The 27,498-nt window shown below is 35.9% G+C and overlaps 2 protein-coding genes across 3 annotated transcripts in view; both read left to right on the top strand.

Moving 5' to 3' along the window:
• The window catches only part of Rlf (RLF zinc finger), a 72,410-nt gene extending 53,425 nt beyond the window's left edge, over positions 1-18,985 (top strand). For both annotated transcript variants that reach the window (XM_015485206.2, XM_048815672.1), the window contains exons 6-8: positions 3,622-3,758; positions 9,356-9,497; positions 13,860-18,985. In XM_015485206.2, the coding sequence (XP_015340692.1) occupies positions 3,622-3,758; positions 9,356-9,497; positions 13,860-18,512 (4,932 nt within the window). In that variant the 3' untranslated portion in view covers positions 18,513-18,985. The remainder of the gene's footprint in view (positions 1-3,621; positions 3,759-9,355; positions 9,498-13,859) is intronic.
• A 3,731-nt stretch (positions 18,986-22,716) lies between these two features.
• Tmco2 (transmembrane and coiled-coil domains 2) lies at positions 22,717-27,222 on the top strand. The gene is made up of 2 exons (XM_015484858.2): positions 22,717-23,693; positions 26,417-27,222. The coding sequence occupies exons 1-2, from the start codon at positions 23,451-23,453 to the stop codon at positions 26,729-26,731; spliced, it is 558 nt and encodes a 185-aa protein (XP_015340344.1). The 5' UTR covers positions 22,717-23,450; the 3' UTR covers positions 26,732-27,222.
• Positions 27,223-27,498: the final 276 nt, after the last annotated feature.

The raw sequence follows: 27,498 nt of genomic DNA, 5'->3' as shown, positions 1-27,498 counted from the left end.
GCCCCCCCCCCCCTTTTTTTTTTTAAATAGAGACAGCACCTTGTTAAGGCTGGCTTTGAACTCGCCATCCTCTTGCCTCAGCCTCCTGAGCTGCTGGGATTACAGGCATGTGCCATCGTGCCTAGTTTAGGATTGGTTTTCAATGGGAGTTTTAGCATGGCATGGATCATAGTGCTTGTTCTGAAACAGTTCTTTTCACTTACTATAGGAACTCTTTGGTCTTTGGATGAGTATAATTTTAAGTGGTTATATAGTGGTGATTTTCTCTCTAGATGAGGCTTCTGATTTGTTCGGCTTACAGATGAGAAAATGATTGTTTTAGGCATCTATAGAATTCCTTCTTCATGATGTCTGATAAGGTTTTTTTTTTTCCTCCTGAAAATTGAAATTTTATTTTAGTTATATTTTAGGCTTTAGCAAACTAATTTTGCCTCTAGTACTAATGAGATAAAATTACCATCAAGTGATTTTTCTGAGAATGATGTTATCTTTTGAAAATGATTTGTATAGTATTCATTTTTTATTTTCTTTTAGGGTACTGGGATTTCAGACCCAGGGATTTACACATGATAAGCAAGTGCTATACCACTGAGCTATATTCCCAGCCCATGAAAACATTTTAACAACACTTACAAATTACTCCCTATTTGCCAATTCCTTTAAAAAATGTATTTTTCTACTGGGTGCAGTGGCTCATGCCTAGCAGCTCAGGATGCTGAGACAGAAGGATCACAAGTTCAAAGCTAGCCTCAGCAACTTAGTGAGACCCTGTCTCAAAATAAAGAATAATAAAGGGGTAGGGATATCGCTCAGTGGTTAAGTGCCCCTAAGCAAAAAAAAAAAAATAAATAAATAAATAAATAAATAAATAAAACAGAAAAGAAAAAGCATTATTTTTATAATAACTCTGTGAGGGAAATTCTCCTATTCCTACTTTACAGATGAGGAAACTACAACACAGAGGATTTATGTATCCTAGCCAGGCTCATACCCCTGGTAACTATAGAGCAGGAATAGAATCTAAACAGTAAGATTTTATACAACTTATCTTATCCAACAGCTCCAACTCTGTTTCTAAAATGATGCTCTTAACCACTATAGTATACTGTTGCTTCAGAAAAGTTTAGAGAACACAGAATTGTGTAAGGTTTGCTTTGTAAATATGAACTTCTTATCTTGACTAAACCTGATTCATTTATTCCATTCATTAACACCTATTTACTGAATGTCTCCTATGGTCCAAACACTGTCATAAATGCTGAGTTTTGAACAAAAATGTACCTAGTCCCTAACCTCATGGATTTTATATTCTAGCAGAGAAGACAGATGGTAATCAATTGCCCAGAAAATGATTGAATTGTAGTTGTGATAAATTCAATAAAGGAGGAATTTGAAAGTGCTTGAAGGGTATTCTAATAACAGTCGTAGAAGTTAGGAAAGGTGTTTTAATCAGCTCTTATGCCGCTGTGACCAAAAGACCCAATGAGAACAATTTTAAGAGGAAAAGTTTATTTGGGGGCTCACAGTTTCTGAGTCTCAATCCATAGATAATTGACTCTACTCTTTGGGGCTCTAGGTGAGGCAGAACATTATGGCAGAAGAATGTGGCAGAGGAAAGTAGGTCAGGACATGGAACCATGAAACAAAGAGCTCTTAACTACCACAACAAAATATAAACCTTAAAAGCACACTCCAGAGACTCCCCTCCTCCAGCCTACCTGCCTACTGTTACTGCCAAGTTAATCCCAGTGGGTTAATGCACTGATTAGGTTAAGGCTCTCCTGACAATCATTTCACCTTTAAGCCTTCTTGCATTGTGTTACCCACATGAGCTTTTGGGGGACACCTCAGATCTAAAGCATAACAAAAAAGTTTCTCTGAGAAAATGGCATTTGAGCTGAGCTTTGAAAGAAGCCTTTCTCCTCCTGTGTTAAGATGTGACTAAATTAGAGACTTAGAACCACATTCTGCAACTTGATAGTACTCTGGAGGAGTTGATTTGTTTACCTCATTTGCTGTGATACGTATCACATTTGTCCTGAGATTATCTGTTTTATATATTTTGGTGTCCTATATGATATTTATAATGCTGACAGTTACAAGATTATGTCCTGATAATGCTGTTTACTAAGAGAAATGATAAAGTAGCATGAGAAAAGGTCTGTAAAAGTCTGATTCTCATTTTATCCTCTTTTTCACTATAGAAGAAAGAGCCCCCCAAATTTGGCTGTTTTTCCCAAGGTTTTTTTCGTTTTGTTTTTAAGATTTCTTTAAATAAACTGGATGTAGTGGCATATACCTATAATCCCAGTGACTCAGAAGGCTAAAGCAATGTAGCAAGACTCTTAGCAACTTAGTGAGACCCTGTCTCAAAATAAAAAGTACTGGGGATGTAGTTCAGTAGTTAAAGCACTCCTGGTTCAATCTTCAGTACCAAAAAGGAGGAAAATTTTAAAAAGATGTCTTAAATGAGAATGATGTATTTCTAAAAAGAATTCTAATTGTTTAAAAAACTCATAAGCTGGGCATAATAGTGCATACCTATTTTCTCAGCTACTTGGAAGGCTGATGGGAATTTCAATCACTTAAGACTTAGAGGTTTGAGAGTAATCTGAACAACATAGCAAGACCCTGTCTTGAAAACAAACAAAACTCATTGATACAAAATATTTTTTTCTTAATCCTATGAAAAACTGACTTCTTAAATTTTTTGTTTGGGGTATTAGAGATTGAACCCAGGGGCTGTTTTCTACACAGCTATATCCCCAAACCTTTTTGTGGTTGTTATTATTTGGTACCAGGAATTGAACCCAGGGGCACTTAACCACAGAGCAACATCCCCAGCCCTTTTTTATATTTTATTTAGAGACAGGGTCTTACTAAGTTGCTTAGGGCCTCCCTAAATTGCTGAGGCTAGCTTTGAACCCACAGTCCTCCTACCTGAGCCTCCCGAGCTGCTGGGATTATAGGTATATGCCACTGCGCCTGGCCCACAGCCCTTTTTTCTTTATTATTTTGAGGCAGGGTCTTGGGAAGTTGCTGACATTGGCCTTGAACTTAATCCTCCTGCCTCAGCCTCCTAAATTGCTGAGATTACAGGCGTGCACCACCATGCCCAGCTGAAAAAATAATGTTAATATACCATTTATATTTAAAACAGTTTCTGAACTGGTCTCCTTTAGCCCTATTTGGCAGTAAGGGAAAGCCATATATTAATATCTGTAACTAGAGTGACCTGAAGAAAATTGGGGAAAAAAAGAATCAAAAACAGGAAGAAAAAAAAAAGATTATACTTCAAGGCAAAAATAACCTATGGTTATTATGCAAAATTTGACTCATTTATGTGATAGTAATGTTCATTTGTATAGTTTTTAAAAAAAACTATGCACAATGTTCATATCTGTGTTGAGAATGTAATAGAACTTCCTTAGAAGTATTAGTTCCCTTCTTTGTTTGTGAACTATTTATGCAGTACTATTCAGCCATTAGTCAATAGAAGAAAATTCTTGCCTCAACAATTATCAAAGAAAATACTACAAAGAAGATTTATTATTACATAACAAAGTTTATAGATAAGTCACCAACATTTTCTCTTTAACTTAGTCATCTCATTTTTGATAGATTGCAAAGGTCGACTGCAAGGAAGTACTAGACATCATATGTAATCTGGAATCTGAGGGTCAAGATAACACAGCATTTGTTCTTTGTACGACTTATCTTACCCAGCAGCTCCAAACTGCAAGTGTGTATTGTTCTTGGTAAGTATATTTAGTTTGTATATGCTTTGTTAGCATGTTATTAGCATTTAGGGGCTTATGTGAAATATTGTTTCAAATTTAAAGTCTTAGTAAATTAAATGATGACATGAATAAATTTTGCTCCCAAGTGAAATCATGCAAATAAAAATATCATTGGCTTAATTTAGTCTAGAAACAGAAGTTTCTTTTGATCTTCCCACAGAAAATTGTCTATTGACTATAATATATGTCTCATACCTTGTAAATAAAATGATGTCAGTATGAAATAAATTAGTGTTAGATTGATTTCCTTTACATTTATTAGTGTCTCCTGATAGTCGTTTGCCCCTCTTGTTTGGAAACCCACTGGTGAAAAGGATCAAATTATTTAGGTTTCTAGGTCAAATTTGCCTCAGAAAAAATCCATTTGAGTGAGTACTAATCTCTTTTGCAACTTTGTTACCATATAATTGAATTGTATTATTTTGGTTTTAATTCAGTTTATCTTATTTGCCTACAGAGTATAGTACTTACTTGCTTATATATGTATATATATCATATATGTATATATATCAACAGTAAGTGTACCCATGGTTCTTTAATTCTAACTGTATTGGATCTGTTTAGACCAGAAGGACAAACCTGATACACAGGAAAATTCTAAAATGTAAGAGTCAATATCAGGTTAGGGGGGTGTAGGTAATGCTATCGGAGATTAGAAAAAGGTACTTACTGTTCACCAAAGTATTTGGAGGGCAATGCAAGGGAGTAAGCTGTATGACTAGATTGGTTTTGCATAGTCTTGATTAGGGGACCCTGAGTGCTTTTGAGCCAGGATTATTTACGTTGGAAACAGCATTTTGTTTGTAAGAAAGCCTAGTAAATCCTTTCATGTACTTCAGTCTTCATTGACCGAAATAGCCATGTCTGTCTGTACAGTTACATTGTTTTATTCTTTTTGTTTACTATTTTATATAGAAATATTATTTGTGTACAGTAAATTATCTTACCCAGTCTGTATGATAATCATCGCACAGATATGGCAATAAAGGATCATAGTAATCAAAGAAATCTTTTGATTGCCCAGGGTCTCAAATCTCAAGTAATAGAGCAGAGATTCCGACCCAAGGTTTTTAATTCCTAATCTAATTAATGCTTTTCTTCTGTTGGCTTGTTCCATTGGCACAGGTTAAAATTCATACTGTGGTCTTTTAATGCCAAGCCCATTATCCAAAGTTATATCTACTATGAGGAAGGAGATCATAGGAGAGGAATAATTATATTTTGTAATAATCATTGGATATTTTGATAGGAAACCAAGAAGTGATATTAGAAAAAGAATTGTTTAGTAGCAGTTTAGTTTTAGTTTAGTAGCAGTGGAAGTCTTTCTTCATCATCACAAATATAGAGATTTTAGGGATTTTTAACTTCAGTAAAACATATATTTAGTTTAGGATCAAACTTCATTTCTTCTTGTTATGATTAAATTGATTTCATTGTCAATAATGAAATGATACCTGCTAGTTCTTAATGCAAAGAATAAATAAAATCATATATAGAATTTTTTTTCCCTTCTTCACTCAGCCGCCATTCACTTTTCCAAAGATGTTAGTGGGACTGGGGTTGTGGCTCAGTGGTAGAGTGCTCGCCTAGCTCATGTGAGGCCCTGGGTTCGATCCTCAGCACCACATAAAAATAAAATAAAGATATTGTGTCCAACTACAACTAAAAAATAATAAATATTAAAAAAAAAAAAAGATGTTAGTGGCTTTAGGATTAATGCTGTTGCCCTGCAGCAGGAAGGGGGATTAACAGGGATTTCTTGACTCCTGAGAAGCTATAATGAGTAAAGGAAAGAAAATATTAGTCATTTACTTCAGTTTGTTAAAAGTAAGTGTCTTCTAAGCAATTCAAAGAAAAATAGAATCTATTTTTTAACCCTTCCATGTTTTAAAAGGCTTTTTTTTTTGGGGGGGGGGTATTGGAGTGGAATAATAGAGTTAGAATAGCCATAACATAAAATAGTAAATTTTACTAGGAAATATTAATCCCACAAATTCTGTTCAAATAGGATAGATTCTTTTGTTATACTAGAGGTATTCTGTATTCAGGATAGTGGGACATACAAAGTATTTGTTCAGAAGTCTTTTTTTTTTTCTTACTAAGTGATAATATAAGTGCTTTCCTAGCATGCACAAGGCCTTGGGTTTGATCCCCAGGACCACCAAAAAAAAAAAAAAAAGGTAACTTTGATATGAGAGGTATCAAGAGTTTTTTAAATGTGAAAAAAAATTGAAATACCATAATAAAAGAATAAAAGCAGTCACATTTATTTTTATTTTGGAAGAGGTTTTTTTTTTAATGCATATGATAGCATTTATTTCTTAGAAGTATCATTCTTGAATGAGGTCAACATGGAAGATAATATTTCAAATGTAGACTGTGTAACTAGCACCCAGAATTTTTTTATTTGTTGAGAGACATTTATAAGCCATAATAAAATTTTAAAAAAAATACAGCAGTCACCAAATTATTATTCTTAAAAGGTTTACCACTTAGTTTATTCATTAACCCTGGCCCCAAAAGATTTTTGACTATCTGAAATAAAATGAAACACTAGAGTAATAAACTCCCTGTGGATGTCTGGCATTGGTAATATAATTCCAGTAGCCTTGCAAACGAAAAAGGTAACCATTTTGAATGAGATGATGTATCATCAATGTGTAATTATTGCTGCTACTTAAAAAATAAAATCATACAGTTGAACTTGAAACCTCCATATTAAGCTTTTAGTCAGTATTTGATAGACTGGCATTTTTTTTTTTTTTTAACTTAGTTGAGCTTAAATTTTGTATATTGAACACTTTTTTCTTAAATGTATTTTCATGTCTATTCTGTACCAACTGAACTATAAATACTTTATATGCCATTCTCTAACCATTCTAAGGTCATGAATATTGTCTAATTCACAATTGTGGCCCCAGCATGTGGCAAAGACCAACATGTGTTTTATTCAACTGAATTTTGTAAGAAAAAAGATCATGGGATCAATTACTGTTATAGTAATCACTGCCTTCTTTAGAATATGGTCATTTTTAAATTCCATATTGTATATAATTGAAGAAGAATTTGTCCTAGTACATATATGATCCAGCAGGCTTTTAATTACTATTGATTGGTGATTTCAGTTTTTTATTATGCAGATTTGAATGGATGGTTGAATACTAATCTTCCCATTCTCAGTAATAATACATTGGTTGTCATGGTTTCAGGCATATTTATATATTTGAATGGATAATAGTAGTTGTAGACCATTGATTTGTAACTTTGCAAATATCAATGTATAGCAGTATGCTGTTTTTTGATCATGTTTATTTGGAATTAAGATATATATGTGGAATCCTATTTGAACAGCACAAAATTATCAAAGCCAGTTACGATTATGAAGATATAATGTAAACAACATCAATTATCTAAGATTCACTGACTAGGTACAAGTTTAAAGTTGGGCAAATCTGCTAAAGTGGTGAAAGTTAGGTTGAAAACTTATGTCTCTCAAATACTTTTTTTTTTTTAAATAGTAAATCAGAATGGGGCTTGATTTATTCCAAATTAAGCATTTTAGGCTCTTATATTTTGAAAGATACTCCTTTTTCTCTCTGATCATATATATAATTCTTCATTTCCATTGTTTTTTATAATTTTGCACTATTCTCAGACCTTTTCTGTTAAGATACTTAAATCTGAATAAAGCAATCTTGTGAGTATAAAAATAATCATCTCAGTTTGCCTGACTAGTGGCTATTTTCAAAGCTGTCCTATTTCAATTTTTATTTCTAGTTATAAGACACATTTAAAGGCATTTTAATGTTATTCATTAGATATTATTGTTATGGGCCAGGCTGTATGGGCAATGACCAAACAGACTCCATTTTACCCTGAAACTCCATATCATGTAAGAAATGCTTCTCTCATGTGAAAGCCCCGTCCATGTACCCATTAATAGATATTTGAACACAAAATAGCAACTCTTATACAATGTAAAATTGTTCTTCTCTTTGATTTTCCATTTTTCTTAGGCAGTATACCTTGTCAGAGATTGTTTAGACATCAGTAACCATTCTCTAACTTGTACTGAACTAGGGTCATTTTCACCCACTTCCCTTCTGCTTGCTTGCTGCTTATGCCAACCTGGAAAGTCCCGTGAGAAATACCAATGTATCCATTGCATTGTCTCTAACTGCCCAATTCAGCTTCTGTACCTGCTTGCTTGCAGCTATGTCAACCTGGAACCTGGTTGTGGTTTTTGTAGTTTTTGCCTTTAAATATCCTAAAGTGCTCAGGTTTGGGGCTGTTCCTTGCAGAGACGGTTATGGGTCCTGTGGGAGGCAGTCACCAGCCAGCCGGCTAAATAAAGACTCTTCAATTTGGACAAAACTGGGACTTGGTGTGTTTTCTGAGCAACTTCCAGATAAGAAAAGTAGACCCTGTCTCTGATAAAATATAAAAAGGGGCTGCAGATGTGGCTCAGTCTTTTAAGGGTCCCTGGGTTCAATCCCTGGTACCATAGACAGATAAATAAATAAATGGGACTGGAACTAACTCAATGGTAGAACACCCTGGGTTCAATCCCCAATACTGCAAAAACAAAGAAAAAGAATAATCTGTGTTAATTGCAAGATAATAAACATATCTGTGTTTTTAAACTGACTTATAAAAACAAGATGAGCTTTTTTATTTAAAAAAACTCAAATAATATATAGCATCCATTTTAAGTTTTACTTCAAAGAGCTACTTTCTTTTTTGAGTAATAGCATGCTTTTTTTGCTATTGTCTTTTCTTGAACTCATATTTTACATTAACATTTCTGTCCTTGGTGGCTTTAAATTTTCACGTGCTTTTGCTTTAGCATTTCCTAAAACATTATCCATTAAATGTTTCTATCTAATGTATTCTCTTCAAGCTTTCCTTTTTTTCATAATGAATATTTATTTTAAGATTCCTGTATTTTAGCCATTTCTTGGAGTGCCTTTTTACATAAGTTTTTCTTTTTTTTTTTTTGTACTGGGAATTGAACTCATGGGCACTCAACCACTGAGTTGCTTAGCACCTGGTTATTTCTGAGGCTGGCTTTGAACTTGAGATCCTCCTGTCACAGCCTCCAGAGACTCTGGGATTACAGGCATGTGCTGCTGCACTTGGCTACATAGTTTTATTAGCTTAAGTAGCATCATGACATTTTAGAGCAGGAAAGACACAAAATAAGATCAGTATAGAAGTGTGCCCATTGAATATTTATTAATTCTATAGATTTCATTGGTAGTATAGTCTAATGATGCTTGCCTCATAGGACAGCATTTAATTCAGTCAGTATAATTAATTACCAATGTTACAAAGAAAGACCTTTTAGAACAAGGTGGAATATAAATAAATAGATTTTATATGCCATCATAAAGGAAGTAGTCTTTCATTGATTTTGTTTTTCTCTAAACAAAAAAGGAAGAAATTGGAATTTTCAGGGAGGATTCTTAATAATGTTACCAATTTAGGAGGTTTTTAGGAGTGGGATAGCAAATACCAGTTGCTTTAAGTGCTTTAACATTTTTTTTCTTTTATAGGGAGCTGACTCTCTTCTGGAGTAAACTGCAAAGAAGAATTGACCCTTCTTTAGATACTTTTTTGGAGCGCTGTCGCCAGTTTGGTGTCATAGCTAAAACACAGCAGCATTTGTTTTGCTTGATTAGAGTTATACAGACTGAAGTGAGTAATGTATGCTTTCTATGTCAGTTGTGGCTAGACAGAAGAGATGAGTGATAATCAATAAAATTATGGAATTGGCTATGTCTAGCTGTTTCTGCATATTGTCTCTTAGGAATCCATAGGTTCTTTGTTGCTGATTTCTTTAATGGAAAGTAGTAATTTGAAATGAAGACCATGTTCCCTAGGGGAAGGGAAGATTATGTTTCCTGTATCTTTTCCTAGAATAATACTGCATATTTTATATAGGCAGGTCTGCTTGCTAATTAACTTAGTATTATAAATGAAAAAAAAATAATTGTTTTTTTACCGCCCTGTTAATGAAGTGGTACTCTAGATTTTAACATACTAGAATAGTTCCAAAATAATCTATTTTTTATACAAGTTATAAACTTCTGTACAAACAGATAGGAGATAAGTTAGATATTTTGAGGAAAGGTGTGTTTTCTAAAATAAAATGAAACGTCCTAAACACAATTTATTCTCATAAGGGTTTGGGATAAGAGTTGTTATACTTCCCCCCCGCCCCCGCTTTTTCATGTCTGCTCATGTCTGAGCTTTTAATATGACCATATCTATAAAGGTTCATGATTTTATGTTTATGAATTATTTATTTGGTTACATCCAAGAAGTATTTTTATTAAAGTCAAAGCACAGTTGTATCTTTGATAATCCATTCCCCCTCCCCAATGTAGTGTTCCATATCCTATCCTTTACTTAAAAATATGTTGATCTGGTCTTCTCCACTGAAGACAGGAAAGGGTAAAAATGTTCTCATCTCACAAGGCTAAAATCAAGGTGTCAGCTAAGGTAAGTTCTTATGAGAAGCTCTATGAAAAATCCATTTCCAAGATCATTTTTGTTGACAGAATTCAGTTCCTTTTAGTTGTAGGTTCCTCTTTTCTTTCTGGTTATCAACCAAAATCTCTTGTTGATTCCTAGAAACTGTATATTTACAAATTGAACTCATGCTTAAGGGGAAGAGATTATATAAAAGTGAGAGTCTACTAGGAATCATTTTATAATTTATAATTCTGCTTACCACAAGAAACTGAAAGTGTAAAGGGTAGATGAGATATGAATTGGTAGGCCAAAGAGGAGTGAGTAGAGAATCCCTTTCAAATTGAGACTCCACACTGGATGCTGTGGTGTGCACCTGCCATTTCAACTGCTCAGTCTAAGGCAGAAGGATTGAGAGTTCAAAACCATTCTGGGTAGCATAAGTGAGACCCTGTCTCTAAAAAAGGGAAAATTGAGCCAGGCACAGTGGTGCATGCCTGTAATCCCAGCAACTTGGGAAGTTGAGACAAGAGGATTGCAAGTTCAAGACCAGCCTAAGTAACTTAGTGAGACCCTGCCTCAAAATTTAAAAATTTTGGACTGGGGATGTGGGTAAGTGGTTAAGTGCCCCGGGTTCAATCCTGATACCAATAAACAACAATAACAAAAGACAGACTTGGGATGGATGAGGTTAATGATGCTGAAAATCCTGTATGGATATTTAGTTTCTTGCAGAAAGAAACCATGCATAATAGAAACATCCTTAATATAGTGCCTTTTTATTTTCTGGGCTCTAGTTTTCTATAAATAAAGAGCTTAAGCCAGACCATCATTTGGAGATTTAAATTTAGAGAGTTATTAAACTTTGATTCTGTGATTTAAGAAAGTCATAAGTGGAAAGGATAACTTTTCAGTATCATGAGTATATCTAGAACTTTAAAATTAGTGTGGCAAAATGAATGTTAGATGTGGTTGTTGGGTTTTTTTAAGTTTTTTTATTCTTTTTAGTTATACATGACAATAGAATGTATTTTGACATATTATACACCCATGGAGTATAACTTCCCATTCTTTACATTGTACATGATTTTGAGTTACACTGGTCAAATCATTCTCCTGTCTTTCCTATTCCCATCTCCCCTCTCTTCCTGTCATTCCCCTTTGTCTAATCTGAAGTACTACTGTATGGTTGTTTTGAAGTAGATATAAGAAAGGGGGTCATCTTGGACCTAGTTTAATATGACCATTTAATATGTTTTCATTTTTGATGAAATATATTGTGGTATTACTATTTTAGGAAATATGACTTTGTCTAGTTTAATCCTTTCTTAATAATAAAGAATCTGAAAAGGAGAGAGATGTGATTTGTAAGGACCATATGCTCATTCATAGCAGTTTGGGCTAGACTATGGATGGATGGATTGTGTTTTTTGTTTGTTTGGTACTGGGGATTGAACTTGGAGGCACTTAACCACTGAGCCACATCTCCAGCCCTTTTTTATATTTTATTTAGAGACAGGGTCTCAGTGAGTTGCTTAGGGCCTCACTAAGTTGCTGAGGCTGGCTTTGAATTTGTGATCCTTCTGCCTCAGCCTCCCAAGCTGCTGGGATTTCAGGTGTGTACCACCATGCCCAGCTTGGATCTCTTGATTTAATAGCATAATGTGATGTAAGGTTGTCATTTATAAGTAAGAGCATAGAAGATGTGAAGAAAGTCAGGTAAATCTTAAGATAATTCACAGGCTCTCACCAAGTGATTATTACTTAACTCCTTTTGGAAGACTGTATGAAGCAAACTGCACTGAATTTCCATTCTTTCTTAAACATCCTAATATGGTTGAGATGGTAAAATTTGTGAAATTTCTAACATTAAAAAAAAATAACTAGAAATACCATTATACCTCTGAACAGATGTACCAAGAACTTAATGGCTAAAGGAGTGGTGAATAAATTAGAATCAGGATATGAAATATGGAGCTGAATTTTGAAGAAATTTGTGGACACAAAGAAATTGTTGGATTTTAAACCAGGAAGTTCCCAGAACAAGAGTGGCTTGGCATATTTGTATCAAGGGCACATGGAATATAGCCAAGTCAGTTAAGATTGGAGCCAGTATATAATAAAAGTGATTAGGACTTCCAGCCCTGGAAGCATGCTATATGTTTAAATCCTTGCTCCTCTGCCCACTAGCTGGTATTGCCATTGGACATTTTAACCTCCCAAGCCTTGGGTTCTTTATTTACAGATGAGGATAAAGTATGCAAAAGACTTTATTTAGAACAAGTGCCTATAATAATTAGGATTCTGTTAATTAATAGTATATATGTTTCCAGTATTTAGAATGATGCTCAATGCAGAATAATTGCTTATCAAATTGTTTACTGTTTAATAGTGGAATTTATTGTTACTTTACATGGTATTCTGTTGAGTACTCGCTATGTGCCAGCATTGTAGCAATCATTTTATATTGTCATTTCATTTTTATAACAACCTAATTCTACCACTTTTGTTAATTTACCAGTGAAGAAAAGAGAGGGTAAGGAAGATAAAGGGAGTTGAGAAATTCATCCCTTGTAGTAAATCAGGTTCAAAGACATCAGATTCTGCCTTTAAGGTCTGTACTTTTACTCACCACGTTCTAAACCATCTTTCACATATCTCACTTCTTTTCTCAGGTATTCTCACATTCCATTTCAGCTCTCAGATACAGAATTATTTTGTAATCACTAATCTTTATCTCAGACAAGATCATCTTCCTGATTTTTGACTAGTTCTGAGAATTTGCTATGATAGAAATATTTTTCTAATTCCTGATATTTTTTCCATGGAAAACTGAGATTTGGTTCACCTATGTCTGTGAAGTACTAAATTTTTTTAGGAGAAAATAGAAAAGAATCATGATTTTAGCTTTGGGGTTTTGAAAAACCCAAGTGTTCATGAAACAGTGGTGTTCCTTAAATTGAATTCAGTTTTAAACTAAGTTCTATACAAGTTTCCTCTTCCTTGTTTACTTAAACCCTGTTCTTTTTACCCAACTTACCATCATTCTTTAAATCCTTATTTGTCCTGTATTCCTTTGAATTCATCGGTATTTATTGTTTATACATCACCTGGCATATAGATAATTATCTTGAGCGTTAGGGACTGCTTTTTAAAAAAAAAAATAAACTATTTATTTATTTGGTAATTGTAGATGGACAGCATGCCTTTATTTTATTTGCTTTTGCTTTTTTTTTTTTTTTTTCCCAACATGGTGCTAAGGATTAACCCAGTGCTTCACATGTGCTAGAAAAGTGCTGTGCCACTGAGCTACAGCCCCAGGGAATGCTTTAATATACTATGCCATGTATAATTGGATATTCCATAAATATATATCATTATTGTTCATGGTTGTAACATCTTTCTAATCCAGTACTTTGCTTCTTGAAACAAGAAGGATCTAAATGTAATTTGCATGGACAAATATTTAAGATGAAATTTAAAAACTCTATAAAGATTTTAAGACCTAAAATAGCTTATTAATGGGGATGAATTGAATCTCTCTATATATTTAACAATAACTTTTCTTCCCTCTTTTTCTTACAGGCACAAGATGCTGGTCTTGGGGTGTCAATTTTATTATGTGTCAGAGCTCTTCAACTCAGGTCAAGTGAGGATGAGGAAATGAAGGCATCAGTTTGTAAAACAATTTCCTGTCTTTTACCAGAGGATTTGGAAGTTAGACGAGCCTGTCAGCTTACAGAATTCTTAATTGAACCCAGTTTGGATGGATTTAATATGTTGGAAGAACTATATTTGCAGCCAGATCAAAAATTTGATGAAGAAAATGCACCCGTTCCAAATTCTCTTCGATGTGAGTTGTTATTAGCTTTAAAAGCCCACTGGCCTTTTGATCCTGAATTTTGGGACTGGAAAACTTTAAAACGACACTGCCACCAACTCCTAGGACAAGAAGCCTCAGATTCTGATGATGATTTAAGTGGCTATGAAATGTCAATTAATGACACAGATGTTTTAGAGTCATTTCTCAGTGACTATGATGAAGGTAAAGAAGATAAACAATATAGAAGAAGAGATTTGACAGATCAGCATAAGGAGAAAAGAGACAAAAAACCCATTGGCTCTTCTGAAAGATACCAGAGGTGGCTTCAGTATAAGTTTTTCTGTTTGTTATGTAAGCGGGAATGTATAGAGGCCCGGATTCTTCATCATTCTAAAATGCATATGGAAGATGGAATTTACACCTGTCCAGTTTGCATTAGAAAGTTCAAGAGAAAAGAAATATTTGTTCCTCATGTAATGGAACATGTTAAAATGCCACCAAGCAGAAGGGAACGCTCTAGAAAGAAATTGCTTTTGAAAGGCTCTCAAAAGAGTATTTGTCCCAAGAGCCCCTCTGCAACCCTAGAGCAAAATCAGTCATTGAATGAACAAGCCAAAGGAGAATCTCATGAATATGTCACATTCAGCAAATTAGAAGATTGCCACCTGCAAGACAGAGACTTGTACCCATGTCCCGGGACAGACTGTTCCCGTGTGTTTAAACAATTTAAATACTTAAGCGTGCATCTTAAAGCTGAACACCAAAATAATGATGAAAATGCCAAGCACTACTTGGATATGAAAAATAGAAGAGAGAAGTGTACTTATTGTCGACGGCATTTCATGTCTGCTTTTCACCTTCGAGAACATGAACAAGTGCATTGTGGTCCCCAACCTTATATGTGTGTGTCTATAGACTGTTATGCTAGGTTTGGATCCGTGAATGAACTACTTAATCATAAACAAAAACATGATGATCTTCGTTATAAATGTGAATTAAATGGCTGTAATATTGTTTTCAGTGACTTGGGACAGCTTTACCATCATGAAGCACAACATTTTAGGGATGCATCTTACACTTGCAACGTTCTTGGCTGCAAAAAGTTCTATTATTCCAAAATTGAATACCAGAATCACCTCTCAATGCATAATGTTGAAGGTTCAAATGGAGACATAAAGAAATCAGTGAAACTTGAGGAGTCTGTGGCAGGTGAAAAACAAGATTGTGTTGCTCAGCACCATCTACTCGACCAAACTGATAGATCACATTTACCTGAAGATCTTCTTTTCTGTGCAGGAACAGCTAGTTCTCAGATAGATACAGAAACTGCAGAAAATCTGAAAGAAAACAGTGACAGTAATTCTAGTGATCAGTTAAGTCACAGTTCTTCAGCTTCATTAAATGAAGAGTTAATTGACACATTGGATCACTCTGAAACCATGCAGGACATATTATTATCTCATGAGAAGGTATTTGTGCCTTCCAATTTGAAAGAAAAATGTTCCAGTATGGCAGTTTGTTTTGATGGGACTAAGTTTACCTGTGGTTTTGATGGCTGCAGTTCCACATACAAAAATGCAAGAGGGATGCAGAAGCATCTGCGGAAGGTACATCCATACCATTTTAAACCCAAAAAGATAAAGACAGAAGATCTCTTTCCCTGTTTGGGTAATGAACATAATCAGACAAAGTTTGATGTAGATCCTAAACCTAGTTCAGATACAAACAGTGACTCCCCAGATGAAGGTCTAGATCACAATATTCATATTAAATGTAAGCGAGAGCCTCAAGGTTATTCCTCAGAAGCTTCTATTTGTGCTTCTAAAAGGCCATGTACAGAAGATACTATGTTGGAACTTCTGTTACGTTTGAAACATTTAAGCTTGAAAAACTCAATAGCACATGGATCTTTCTCAGGGTCATTGCAGGGGTACCCATCCAGTGGTGCTAAGTCTCTTCAATCGGTTTCATCTACTATCTCAGACCTTAATTTTCAGAATCAAGATGAAAATGTGCCCAGTCAGTACCTTGCACAGTTGGCGGCTAAGCCTTTTTTCTGCGAGCTTCAAGGATGCAAATATGAATTTGTGACCAGAGAAGCTTTGTTAATGCATTATCTTAAAAAGCATAATTATTCAAAAGAAAAAGTCCTTCAGCTAACAATGTTTCAACATCGGTATTCCCCATTCCAATGTCATATTTGCCAAAGGTCATTTACAAGAAAAACACACCTTAGGATTCATTATAAAAATAAACATCAAATTGGCAGTGACAGAGCAACTCACAAACTTTTAGACAATGAAAAATACGATCATGAAGGCCCATGCTCAGTAGATAGGTTGAAAGGTGATTGTTCTACAGAACTTGGAGGTGATCCCAGCAGCAACTCTGAGAAGCCACGTTGTCATTCTAAAAAGGATGAATGCAGTTCAGAAACAGATTTGGAGTCATCTTGTGAAGAAACAGAAAGTAAAACATCTGATATCTCATCACCAATAGGCAGCCATAGAGAAGAAGGAGAAGGAAGAGAGGGAAGAGGTAGCAGGCGAACTGTTGCTAAAGGAAACCTGTGCTATATTTTGAATAAATACCATAAACCATTCCATTGTATCCATAAAACTTGCAATTCTTCATTCACTAATCTAAAAGGCTTAATTCGCCATTACAGAACTGTACATCAGTACAACAAAGAACAATTATGTTTAGAAAAAGACAAAGCAAGAACCAAAAGGGAACTTGTAAAATGTAAAAAGATATTTGCTTGCAAATATAAGGAATGTAACAAACGTTTCCTGTGTTCCAAAGCTCTTGCTAAGCACTGTAGTGACTCTCATAACCTAGACCATATTGAAGAGCCTAAAGTACTTTCTGAAAATGAATCTGTAGCAAGGTTTTCCTGTAACCAGCCTCAATGCCCTGCTGTTTTTTATACATTCAGCAAGTTGAAACACCACTTGATGGAACAGCATAATATTGAAGGAGAAATACATTCAGATTATGAAATTCATTGTGATCTTAATGGTTGTGGCCAGATTTTCACCCATCGCAGTAATTACTCACAACATGTATATTACAGACATAAGGACTATTATGATGATCTATTCAGAAGCCAAAAAGTAACAAATGAAAAGCTTCTAAGAAGTGAAAAGGTATGTCAAACAGCTCACACACAGGGGCACGAACATCAAACTACCAGGAGGTCATTTAATGCTAAATCTAAAAAATGTGGTTTAATCAAAGAAAAGAAAGCTCCAATTAGTTTTAAAACAAGAGCTGAAGCCCTCCATATGTGTGTAGAACAGTCTGAGCACACACAGTACCCCTGCATGGTTCAGGGATGTTTATCTGTGGTAAAATTGGAGAGCAGCATAGTGAGGCATTACAAACGTACTCATCAGATGAGCAGTGCCTATTTAGAGCAACAGATGGAAAACCTTGTTGTTTGTGTTAAGTACGGTACCAAAATAAAGGAGGAGCCTCCTTCTGAAACAGAGCTCTGTATAAAGAAAGAAGAAAATATAAGCTGTGAATCAGAGCACATGAAGCACAGCCATTCCCTGGGTGACAGTAAGGCACCCCTCCAGAACACTGATTCTTCTCATCCAGGTGAAAGGGATAGTGGTCAGAAAGGGTGTGCAGAAAGCAACCCAGCATTTGATACAGACGCTCTGCTCTACAGAGGAACTTTGAAATGTAACCATAGTTCAGAAACCACTTCTCTGGAACAATGTAATATAGTTCAGTCTCCTCCCTGTAAAATAGAAAATTCCATATCTAATCCCAGTGGGACTGAAAGTGGGACTTATTTCCCAAGTTTCCAGCTGCCTTTACCAAGGATCAAAGATGAAGAAACTGGGCAGCACAGTTCAGGGCAAGAAAACACTGTAAAAAATTCAACCCATGTCCCAAAAGAGAGTTTTAGGAAACATTCACAGCCCAGGTCATTTGATTTGAAGGCTTACAAACCTATGGGATTTGAATCTTCATTTCTGAAATTTATTCAGGAAAGTGAAGAGAAAGAGGATGATTTTGATGATTGGGAGTCTTCAGAGCACTTAACATTAAGTAATTCTTCACCACCCAGTAATGACTTAACAGGGGATGTTACGACAAATAATATAGTTAATAACAACGACCCTGAAGTTGACATACCTCATTCTTCCAGTGACTCTACAGTTCATGAGAACTTGACTGCAATCCCACCATTAATAGTAGCTGAAACAACAACAGTTCCTTCTTTGGAAAACCTGAGGGTTGTATTGGACAAAGCATTAACAGACTGTGGAGAGCTTGCCTTAAAACAGCTTCATTATCTTCGGCCAGTGGTAGTCCTTGAAAGATCGAAGTTTTCCACACCAATTTTAGACTTGTTTCCAACAAAAAAGACAGATGAGCTTTGTGTAGGAAGTTCCTAAATAACAATTTTGTTTCAGAAACAGACTGGCTCCATCGCTGCAACATGGGGACAATTGCCAACATGAACAAAGGCTGAGAACCAGCCACACCGTTGTTTAGGGTAGAATAGGCTGTGTATTTACATGAATGTATAATATCTATGTCAGCAGTATTGGCTGAGTCCATTAGATCTCCAGTTGGTTTATTGATTGGGTTTTTTGTTTGTTTGTTTATTAAAAAAAAACGGAACTGTACTCTTGTTTGGTGCTAATTAATACATCAAAATATACTGGGGCTTCCTTTTTCAAATTAAGTATGCATGATTGTATATGAAACAAATACTACGGTCCCAGGGTGGGAGGGCTAGGGAAAGGGATATGGAGTTCTTACTTGACTTGAATGTGCACCCAAGGGTGCTTTGTGTAATATATTGTACACTACAGCATCTTATATTTTTTGAGTTGAGTTTCAATAAATTACAATTTTTCACCCATTTCTGGTTTACTCATAATGAGTTTTCATGTCACATATAAACTGGAATTGCACTTGTGTTTCCTGGAATGTGCACTCATATTTTACCCCAGTAATTTTTTTTGTTAACCAGATCATCAGATCAAGGTTCTTTTTGAATGACCCTTGACTTTTTGTAGAAAATTCTGAGAGAGTAATTAGCTCTGGGATTCAAGATAGCTCCCAGAGGAAGAAGTTCAGAGGTTGACCAGTAGAAAGGAAAGAGTATGCTAAGCAGAATGTGAAGGGCACAGTAAATTCAAAGGCCTGTTTCCAGGGAATTACAAATAATTTGATATACTAGCAGTAAAAGGGCTGATACTTATTGTAGAGATAAGTAGGAACCTGTGAACATTGAAGAGTTTGGGCTTGAGTCTATAAGCAACTGAGAACCTTTGAAGGATGTTAAGTACACATTCAAATTAATTTATAGATGACTTGAAATTCAAGTGTGATTTGAAGTTCAAAGAACAGGATAGGAGGTAATATGACTGTTGAAGTAATCAGTAATTCTAGCAAAGGGAAGAGTAGATGAAACAAAATATGTAAAAAGACAAGATTGTTGGGACTTGAAGGGTGAAGAAAAGGATTTGAGAAAAACTTAAGATTTGGCAGTGATGAAACCAATAAGATGGGAATACAAAGAGATGAGTGGGTATTTGGGAAGAGCATGGAAAACTTATAATGAGTTTGGTCATGTTGAGTTTTAGTGACACAAATAGAAGAAGCTCAGTTTCTGATCTCTTGACTAGAATGCTAGCCTGGAGGGACACTAATGAGAAAGAAAAACAGGTAAAAGGTATTGAAGTACCCAAAATACCACTTTTCCATAATTAAACTGAGTATTATTTATGAAAGTGAATGGTGAAACTAAAGTTCCAAGCATAGATGAAAGCCAGGTCATGCAGATCACCTCATAAATCCAGTGCTGACATTTCTTCATTTAAGTATAGAAATGGAAAACTTGTGCATATTGTTTCTGACTAAGATGTAACCTGTGAAAAAGTCAAGTTTGCTTTCTTTGTAAAAGAAACATGAAAATCAGAAAGGTGGTTCCTTTCCACCCCCAAAATGATGCCTCCTGTCATCATACTACTGATTAATATGTAAGCTGTCATGTAGAAAGTCTGGCCTAGTGTGACCTACTTGGTCTACACCTTCAAGAATAAATATTTTTGACAGACTGCATTTGGAGGTCCGAACCCCTTTGAGAAAGAAAGGTAAATGGAATAGGCAGGAGATTATAAAACCTATAAATGAGGTTTAGGTTGTGACTCAGTGGTAGAGGGGCAAGATGAATAGCATATTGAAGGTTACAGTCAATCCTTAGCATTGCAAAAAACGAAAAAACCCTGCAAACAAATATTTGGCAGATTTAGCTAGGAGGTGTAGAAAAAGGACTAGAGACCTAGGAAAGTTATATGAATAGTTAACAAGAAACCATGTATTTACTAAGCATATGCCATCTGCTAGCTTCTGATTGAGTATAGAACAGGGTGTAAGCTTCCTGTATCATACACATCAGACTCTAGTAGGGAAGCCTGATATTAAGCAAAATAATACAGATAATTAAAGTTGTACCATAAAAAAGCTAACATTGAGGGCTAGGGTTGTTGCTCAGTGGTAGGGCACTTGCCTAGCATGTGTGAGGCATTGGGTTTGATCCTCAGCACCACATTAAAAAATAATAAAGGTATTGTGCCATCCACAACTAAAAACAATTTTTTTAAAAAAAGCACCCCAAAGGGCTGGGATTGTGACTCAGCGGTATAGCACTCGCCTAGCACAGGCAGGACCCGGGTTCAATCCTCAGCACCACATAAAAATAAAGACATTGTGTTGTGTCCACCTACACCTAAAAAAAAAAAAAAAAAANCCACTTGAGCCACATCCCCAGCCCCTAGCCATGTTCTTCATAGGATTTTATTTGAAAGGCAGTGAAGAACCTATTGAAGGCTTGAAAGTAGCTGTTAAGTTAGGAAGGTGTGATATTAAAGACTGCTGAGTGGTGCATGGGTGGATGACACTCTATGGGTGTGCTGAGATGCCTGCATAGATGGTGTTTAAGTTTATTGTTAAATGTGTTCATGTGTTGAAAAGAAATCAAAAACTTAATGATTTTTTTGAGCCAGATTTTCTTTGAGGCACCTTATGCTTTGGAGACTTACCATACCTTTTATTTAGTCATAAATGTTACAGTAATAGTAGCCCTTACCTATATGTGTGACATGGTTCTTTTCACACAAGTTATATAATCCTTTTTACAGGCTCTGCAAGATAGGAATTATTGTCACTTTGCAAATGAAGATATTGAGGCTTAGGTTACATAACTTGCCCAAGTAAGCAAAAAGAGAAAAAGAGCTAAAATTCAAACCCAGATCCATTATACTTCAAAGGCACGGGGTGGGAGGGCATTGCTGGGGATTAGGCAATACCTAATTAGGCAAGCATTCCACCACTGAGCATCCTCAGTTCCCAAGGCTTATCTTAACAGCTACTCTGTAATGCTTCTGTCTAAACAAATAGTAAAATACATTAATAACCACTTGATGAATGAACAGTTTTTCCTATAAATATATTTGCAAAAATGTTCAAGTGGGCTGGGGCTGTAGCTCAGTGATAGAGCACTTGCCTAGCACATCTGAGTCATTGGGTTTGTCTTCACCACATATAAATAAATAAAGGGATTGTGTACATCTACAACTAAAAATATATTTTTTAAATGTTCAAATGCCTATTATATGCCAAGCACTAGGGATACATTAGTCAATAAAGTGGATATATGGTTGGTTCCTGTGTTGGATTGACAATAGTCAGGGAAAACAGATGTTAAGCCCCAAACTGCACAAATGGATATAGGTGTGCTGGAAGTATAAGGTGCTTATCTAATCTAATATAGGGAGTCTTGTGAAATATTTCAGTTATCATAATCCTATCTTTATTCAAAAAGTTTCTGGATACCATTCTTTAATAGTTTTTGAACTGCTGGTGGGCTGTGGGTTTAACATTAATAGCAGTCATTCCTAAATCAGTCAATCATTTCTTTCTGACAAGCACTCCATCTCCAACAGCATCCTAGACACCTTTTTCTGATGCACCTCTGCTGACTCAAGCAACTTCCATGGCTCCTTTTATTCCTGCAGGTACAGAATGGAGTGGTTCCCTCTCCATGAGGCTCTTCTATTCCTGTTCTTTCTCTCAGCTAGAATGAACACATCAAAGCCTGTGGTATCTATTTCTCCAACTCATGTATCAGATAATATTTTTTTTAATTTGTCATAACATCCTTTTTCATTTATTGTGCCCCTCCTCTCATTGCAAACTTTTCTGAATTCTGTCTTTATAATCTGATCTAACAATTTAGATGATATTTACTTGTGAATTGTTTTTTCATGAAAGTTTTTTGGGAACAGGACATCCACTTAATATCTTCCCACCATCTTGCTGAGTTGTTAGGTACTAGTCAATAAATCATTGATTTGATAACCCATCATGCAGGTTACAGTGTAGCAAGCAATTGCTTACAAAATATTTTATAAAATTATGCCATTTGTTCCTAATAAAAATCTTGTGAAGGTGGGATCCCCCATCTGTAAATAGGTATGCAAATGAGTCTCAAATATATGAAAACCCTTCTTAAAAATCACAATTTCTAAATTATAGTGACTTGAAAAGAATGAAAAGCTACAAAATGATCCAGTAGTAACTGCCTTCCACATTTACAAAGTAAACTACTCACTTTTAAAGAAAGCCCTTTCTAAATCCTATCTTCTCAAATTTCCAGTTTTCTCACATCATGTGAGAAATAACTGCCATTCATTTCAAGGAATTGTTGGAAATGTTCTCCATCTACACTGTCCAAGAGAGTAGCCATGAGCTCCATGTGACAATTTAAATTTAATTAAAATTAAAATATAAGATTTAGTTCCTTTGCAACACAACCCACATTTATGTATGTGTTTATGCACTGGGATTCAACCCAGGGCTTTTTACTACTCAGCCACATTCCCAGTATTTTTTGTTTATTTTGAGACAGACTCTCACTAAGTTGCTGAGGTGGGCTTAGAATTTATAGTCCTCCTGCCTCAACCTGGAGAATGACCAGGGTTACAGTCCCTAATGTATGCCACCACACCTGGCCACTACCCATATTTGAAGTGAAGGGTGGCTACCACATTGGACAAGGCAAATATAAAATATTTCCATCACTGCAGAAAATTATATCCAAGAGTGCTGCGACTAGCCAAAGATGAAAGGAAGCAATAGAATAAACTGAAAACACAGGCTAGTGCCTGATTTTGAGTGAGAAGGATCTGACCTTTGGAACAGTGACATCACAAAGCACAGCTCACAATGACTCCAGAACATTTGGGCTCCCAGATCACTCTCCCTAACTCAGTCTAAATTCCTGAAGCCTCTGCACATGTAGTTCCTGAAGCTGTATTAAAATGACACCATCTTCACCTTCATCTTCTACTTGGGACAACCTCTTAGATTCTCTCTCTCTCGGCACAATATGGAATTGGCTACAAGCAACTTTTCTGGGAGAGACCAATGTGCCTCAGCAAACAAATTTGGGGCTACTAGAAAATCTTGCTCCAGCTGTGCAAATCGCCCTGAGGATTTGCTTTTTAATTTTGTTGGCAGTAGGATTAATTGTCTTATGGAAACGAAGTGTTCGGTCAATTCAGGTTGTACTCTTTTGTTACAGAGAAATTTAAATAGTTATAAATTGAATTTTGATTGTTTCTCCCATGTTGCTGCCACCTAGCTTTATTTAAGACCATGTAGACGATCAAGTGTGAACCCATGTATCAAGATGGTAGAAACTAAGTTATCCTGGAAAATCTCCACCTCTGGGTTTTGAGCATAAAATGTTCTTTTCTTACAATGATCTTTTGCTTGTCTGCTGTCATAAAATAGACCAAACAAATTCATAAACTTATTTGATCACTTATTTATCTTTGAGTGCCTACTGTGTTTATAGAATAAACATTGTAGGATAACCAGGATCTTGGGTATTTCTGTTCTTACTATGACAGTGCTCTTTAACTGATAAGGAAGTATATAAAGTCATCACAATGTTTTTTATTATTCTGTTTTAACAAGATAAGCCTCCATCCATATATAGGGGCTCTTTGAGGGAATAGGAATTTAACTAGCTGGGATTGTGAGAAACATTCAGGATTTTACATTCTTCTGTTTAATAATTTCTTGTTAATAATAAAGTGTTTTGGGAATCCCAATAGTTAATATGAAATGGATAGAGGTTATTTTCACATGACAAATGAGGAAACTAAAGTGCATTGATGTTCAATAGAAGTAAAAGGAGACGGGATTTAAAGAGGACTTTAAAAAAAATGTTTTTGTAGTTGTAGATGGACAGCATGCCTTTATTTTATTATTTTTATGCAGTGCTAAGGATCAAACCCAGTGCCTCATATGTGCTAGGCAAGTGCTGTATCACTGAGCTCAGCCCCAGCCCTACAGAGGACTTTCTTAAATAGTGGTTTACTTGATAAATACAGAAGTTTTTACGGGATAATTTTGTAGCATTCACTTTATTTGCAGTACTGGGGATTGAATCCAAGGACATTCTACCACTGAGCTACATCTCCAGCCCTATTTCTCTTCATCATCTATATAGGATATATATATATATATTATGTGTATATATATATATATATATATATATGATCTGGCCAAGTTGTCAAGGCTTGCCCAAAACTTGAAATCTTCCTGCCTCAGCCTCTAGAGTAGCTGGGATTTACAAATGTGCACCAATAGGTCCAGCAACCTCTCAAAACCCTGCATGGTAGCCAGGCCAGGGATTATCACCTCCATTTTGTAGGTGATGTAACTTGGTTATCACCTGCCCAAGTTCATGTCATTAGAGCTGACAAAACTGAGATTTGAACCCAATTTTTAGGATTCCAAATTAAGTTCTCCAAAATGTCATTGAATGCAATCCAACTGACTTTCAACAGAAGAGAGTATGTGTGTACACACATATTCAGTTAGTTAATAGAAGAACCAAATAAGAAAACAAACTTACTGGGCACAGTGGTGTGTACTGATAATCCCACAACTCCAGAGGCTGAGGCAGGAGGATTGTAAATTTGCAAGTTCAAGGCTAGCCTCAAAAACTTAATAGAGAGACGCTGCCTCAAAAAAATAAAAGGGGGTGGGGATGTGATAAAGCACCCCTGGGTTCAACTGGAAGGAAGGGAGGGAAGGAGCAAAAGGAAACAAACTCTAATTCTGGGTTTAGCTCAGTCTGAAAGAGGATCTTGCAGGTCTTCAGACACCTCAGCCATTTTTTTTTTTTTTTAAGCAGTGGGGTAGTAATGGTATTACAGAGTAATTAATGTTGTGGCTCTGGACTCAGACTGTTTAGGCCTCAGTTTCTATTGAATCACTTGTTCTGTAACCTGAGAGTAATCACTTAACCTCTAAGCACCTTTTTCCTTAACTAGCAGTACTTCCCTCATAGGATTGTTGTGCAGATTAAAGCTTAGCATATGCAATATTCAATAAGCAGGGCTAGTTATTTTAACAACAACAAAAAAAAAGTGATTGATTTTATTCCCATCCCAGCAGGAATCTGTCTTAGCATATTAAAACAAACTTATGACCAGGAAATCTAGCTTTTCAGACCACTATACTTGGAAGTGAAAATTCCTGGATTAATTTAGTCCTGGTTTTCTACTGTTTCCAATATGGACCTTGAACAATGAAAGGGTCTAAATTTGAAGATATCTAAATAGTTATCCAGGGTTTTTTTCTGCATAAATATAGGTCATGCATAGGCAAAGTGACTTCTAGCACAGAGTCTGGCATGTGGCAAATTTCAGCAAGTTAATAACATTGCTTACTACATATAATATTTTTTTGATACCTGGGGATTGAACCCAGGGCCTCACATGTGCTACTCAAGCTACCTACTGAACTACATCCCTAGCCCTTTTTATTTACTTTGGTACTAGAGATTAAATCCTGGGTGCTTACCCACTGAGCCACATTTTCAGTCCTTTATTTTTTATTTTGAGACAGGTTCTCTCTAAATTGCTTAGGCCCTCACTAAGTTGCTGAGGCTGGCCTTGAACTTGTAACCCTCCTGCCTAGGCCTCCCAAGTAGTTGGGATTATAGGTGTGTACCACTGTACCTGGTTTATTAATCTTCATTAAATAAATGCAAAAATACTTCCAAAATATAGTGGTCTGAAAAACTGCCTACTGCTTCAGTTTGTAGTAATATTCAAAAGATTAAATAGATGTGAAAATGTTTTGTTAAATGAAAGTTCTGGCATAGGAATGAGGTATAACTGTTACTATTAGACCTTTTGTATTTATAGTAAACTGGCATTTGACATGAATGAACAAATAACACTCAAATTCTGTTGTTTTGTTTTAGAAAATATTGCTGTTTATAATCACACTCTACCAACTTTACAAGAAGGGCTCAGATTTTTTTCAGGCTTTGCTAGCCAACCCAGAAGGGAATGGTCAGAATCAAAACAGTAGTAATTTCTTCCTGTCCTTGGGTCTGCAAGAAAAAATTCTGAAAAAACTTCAGATGGTGGAAAACAAAGTGAAGGACCTGGAAGGGATGATCCTTGCCCAAAAACCTGCCACGAAGAGGGATTGCTCCTCTGAGCCCTACTGCAGCTGCTCCGATTGCCAGAGTCCCTTGCCCACATCAGGGTTTACCTCCACATCTGAAATGTGATGAACTCCAGTTTTTTTTCCAGAAAAACACTGTTTCCCTCATGTGTGCAGTGGTGTTATTAATAGATAGAGAACTATATTGAAATTATCCTGCAAGGATTGGCTCTTTATTCAGTAGGGCCCATCTTCTACTTGTGTGTGTAGTGGGGGAAGATGGAATATAGAGATAGTTAAAAATGTCTCTAGGGATGAGGCTTCAAGGTAGAATGCTTGCCTACCATGCACAAGACTCTAGGGTCAGTTTCCAGTGGGGATAGGTGGAATCTGGGATTGTAGTGCTCACTTGTCAGACTGAAGACCATAAGCAGCTAAGTAGGAAAGGAATGGAAGTGGATGAGAAAAGAAGGGAGGGTGGTCAGAGCTACTGCCTTAGGATCCATGCTGAAGAGGTGTGACCAGAGGTATTGAAAGGAAAGTGCTGTGCTGTGGACTGTGCCATAGATATAGGCTGGCCTGTGCTGGTCCTTTGCATAAGAAAAATATGCAGCCCAGGGCATTCCTGCATTAATTACTCAAATGTGAGTGTTTTAGTCATTTTTTTTTTTTCTGTTCTAACTAAAAGACCTGACAAGAATAATTTTAGGCTGGGCACAGTGGTACACACTTGTAATCCCAGCGGCTCAGGAGGCTGAGGCAGGAGAATCAAAGTTCAAAGCCAGTCTCAGCAAAAGTGAGGGGCTAAGCAACTCAGTGAGAACCCTATCTTTAAATAAAATACAGAATAGGGCTGGGGATGTGGCTCAGTGTTTGAGTGCTCCTGGATTCAAT

Source organism: Marmota marmota, unplaced genomic scaffold, assembly GCF_001458135.2.
Source record: "Marmota marmota marmota unplaced genomic scaffold, marMar, whole genome shotgun sequence".
Lineage (NCBI taxonomy): Eukaryota > Metazoa > Chordata > Mammalia > Rodentia > Sciuridae > Marmota > Marmota marmota.
The sequence above is the reverse complement of the archived record's forward strand: the minus strand, read 5'-3'. Positions and strand labels throughout refer to the sequence as shown.

Coding starts and splice junctions, on each gene's coding strand:
- Tmco2 (XM_015484858.2), top strand. CDS start 23,451: ATGACACCATCTTCACCTTCATCTTCTACTTGGGACAACCTCTTAGAT. Junction 23,694..26,416: donor GAAGTGTTCGGTCAATTCAG/GTTGTACTCTTT, acceptor GTTTTGTTTTAG/AAAATATTGCTGTTTATAAT.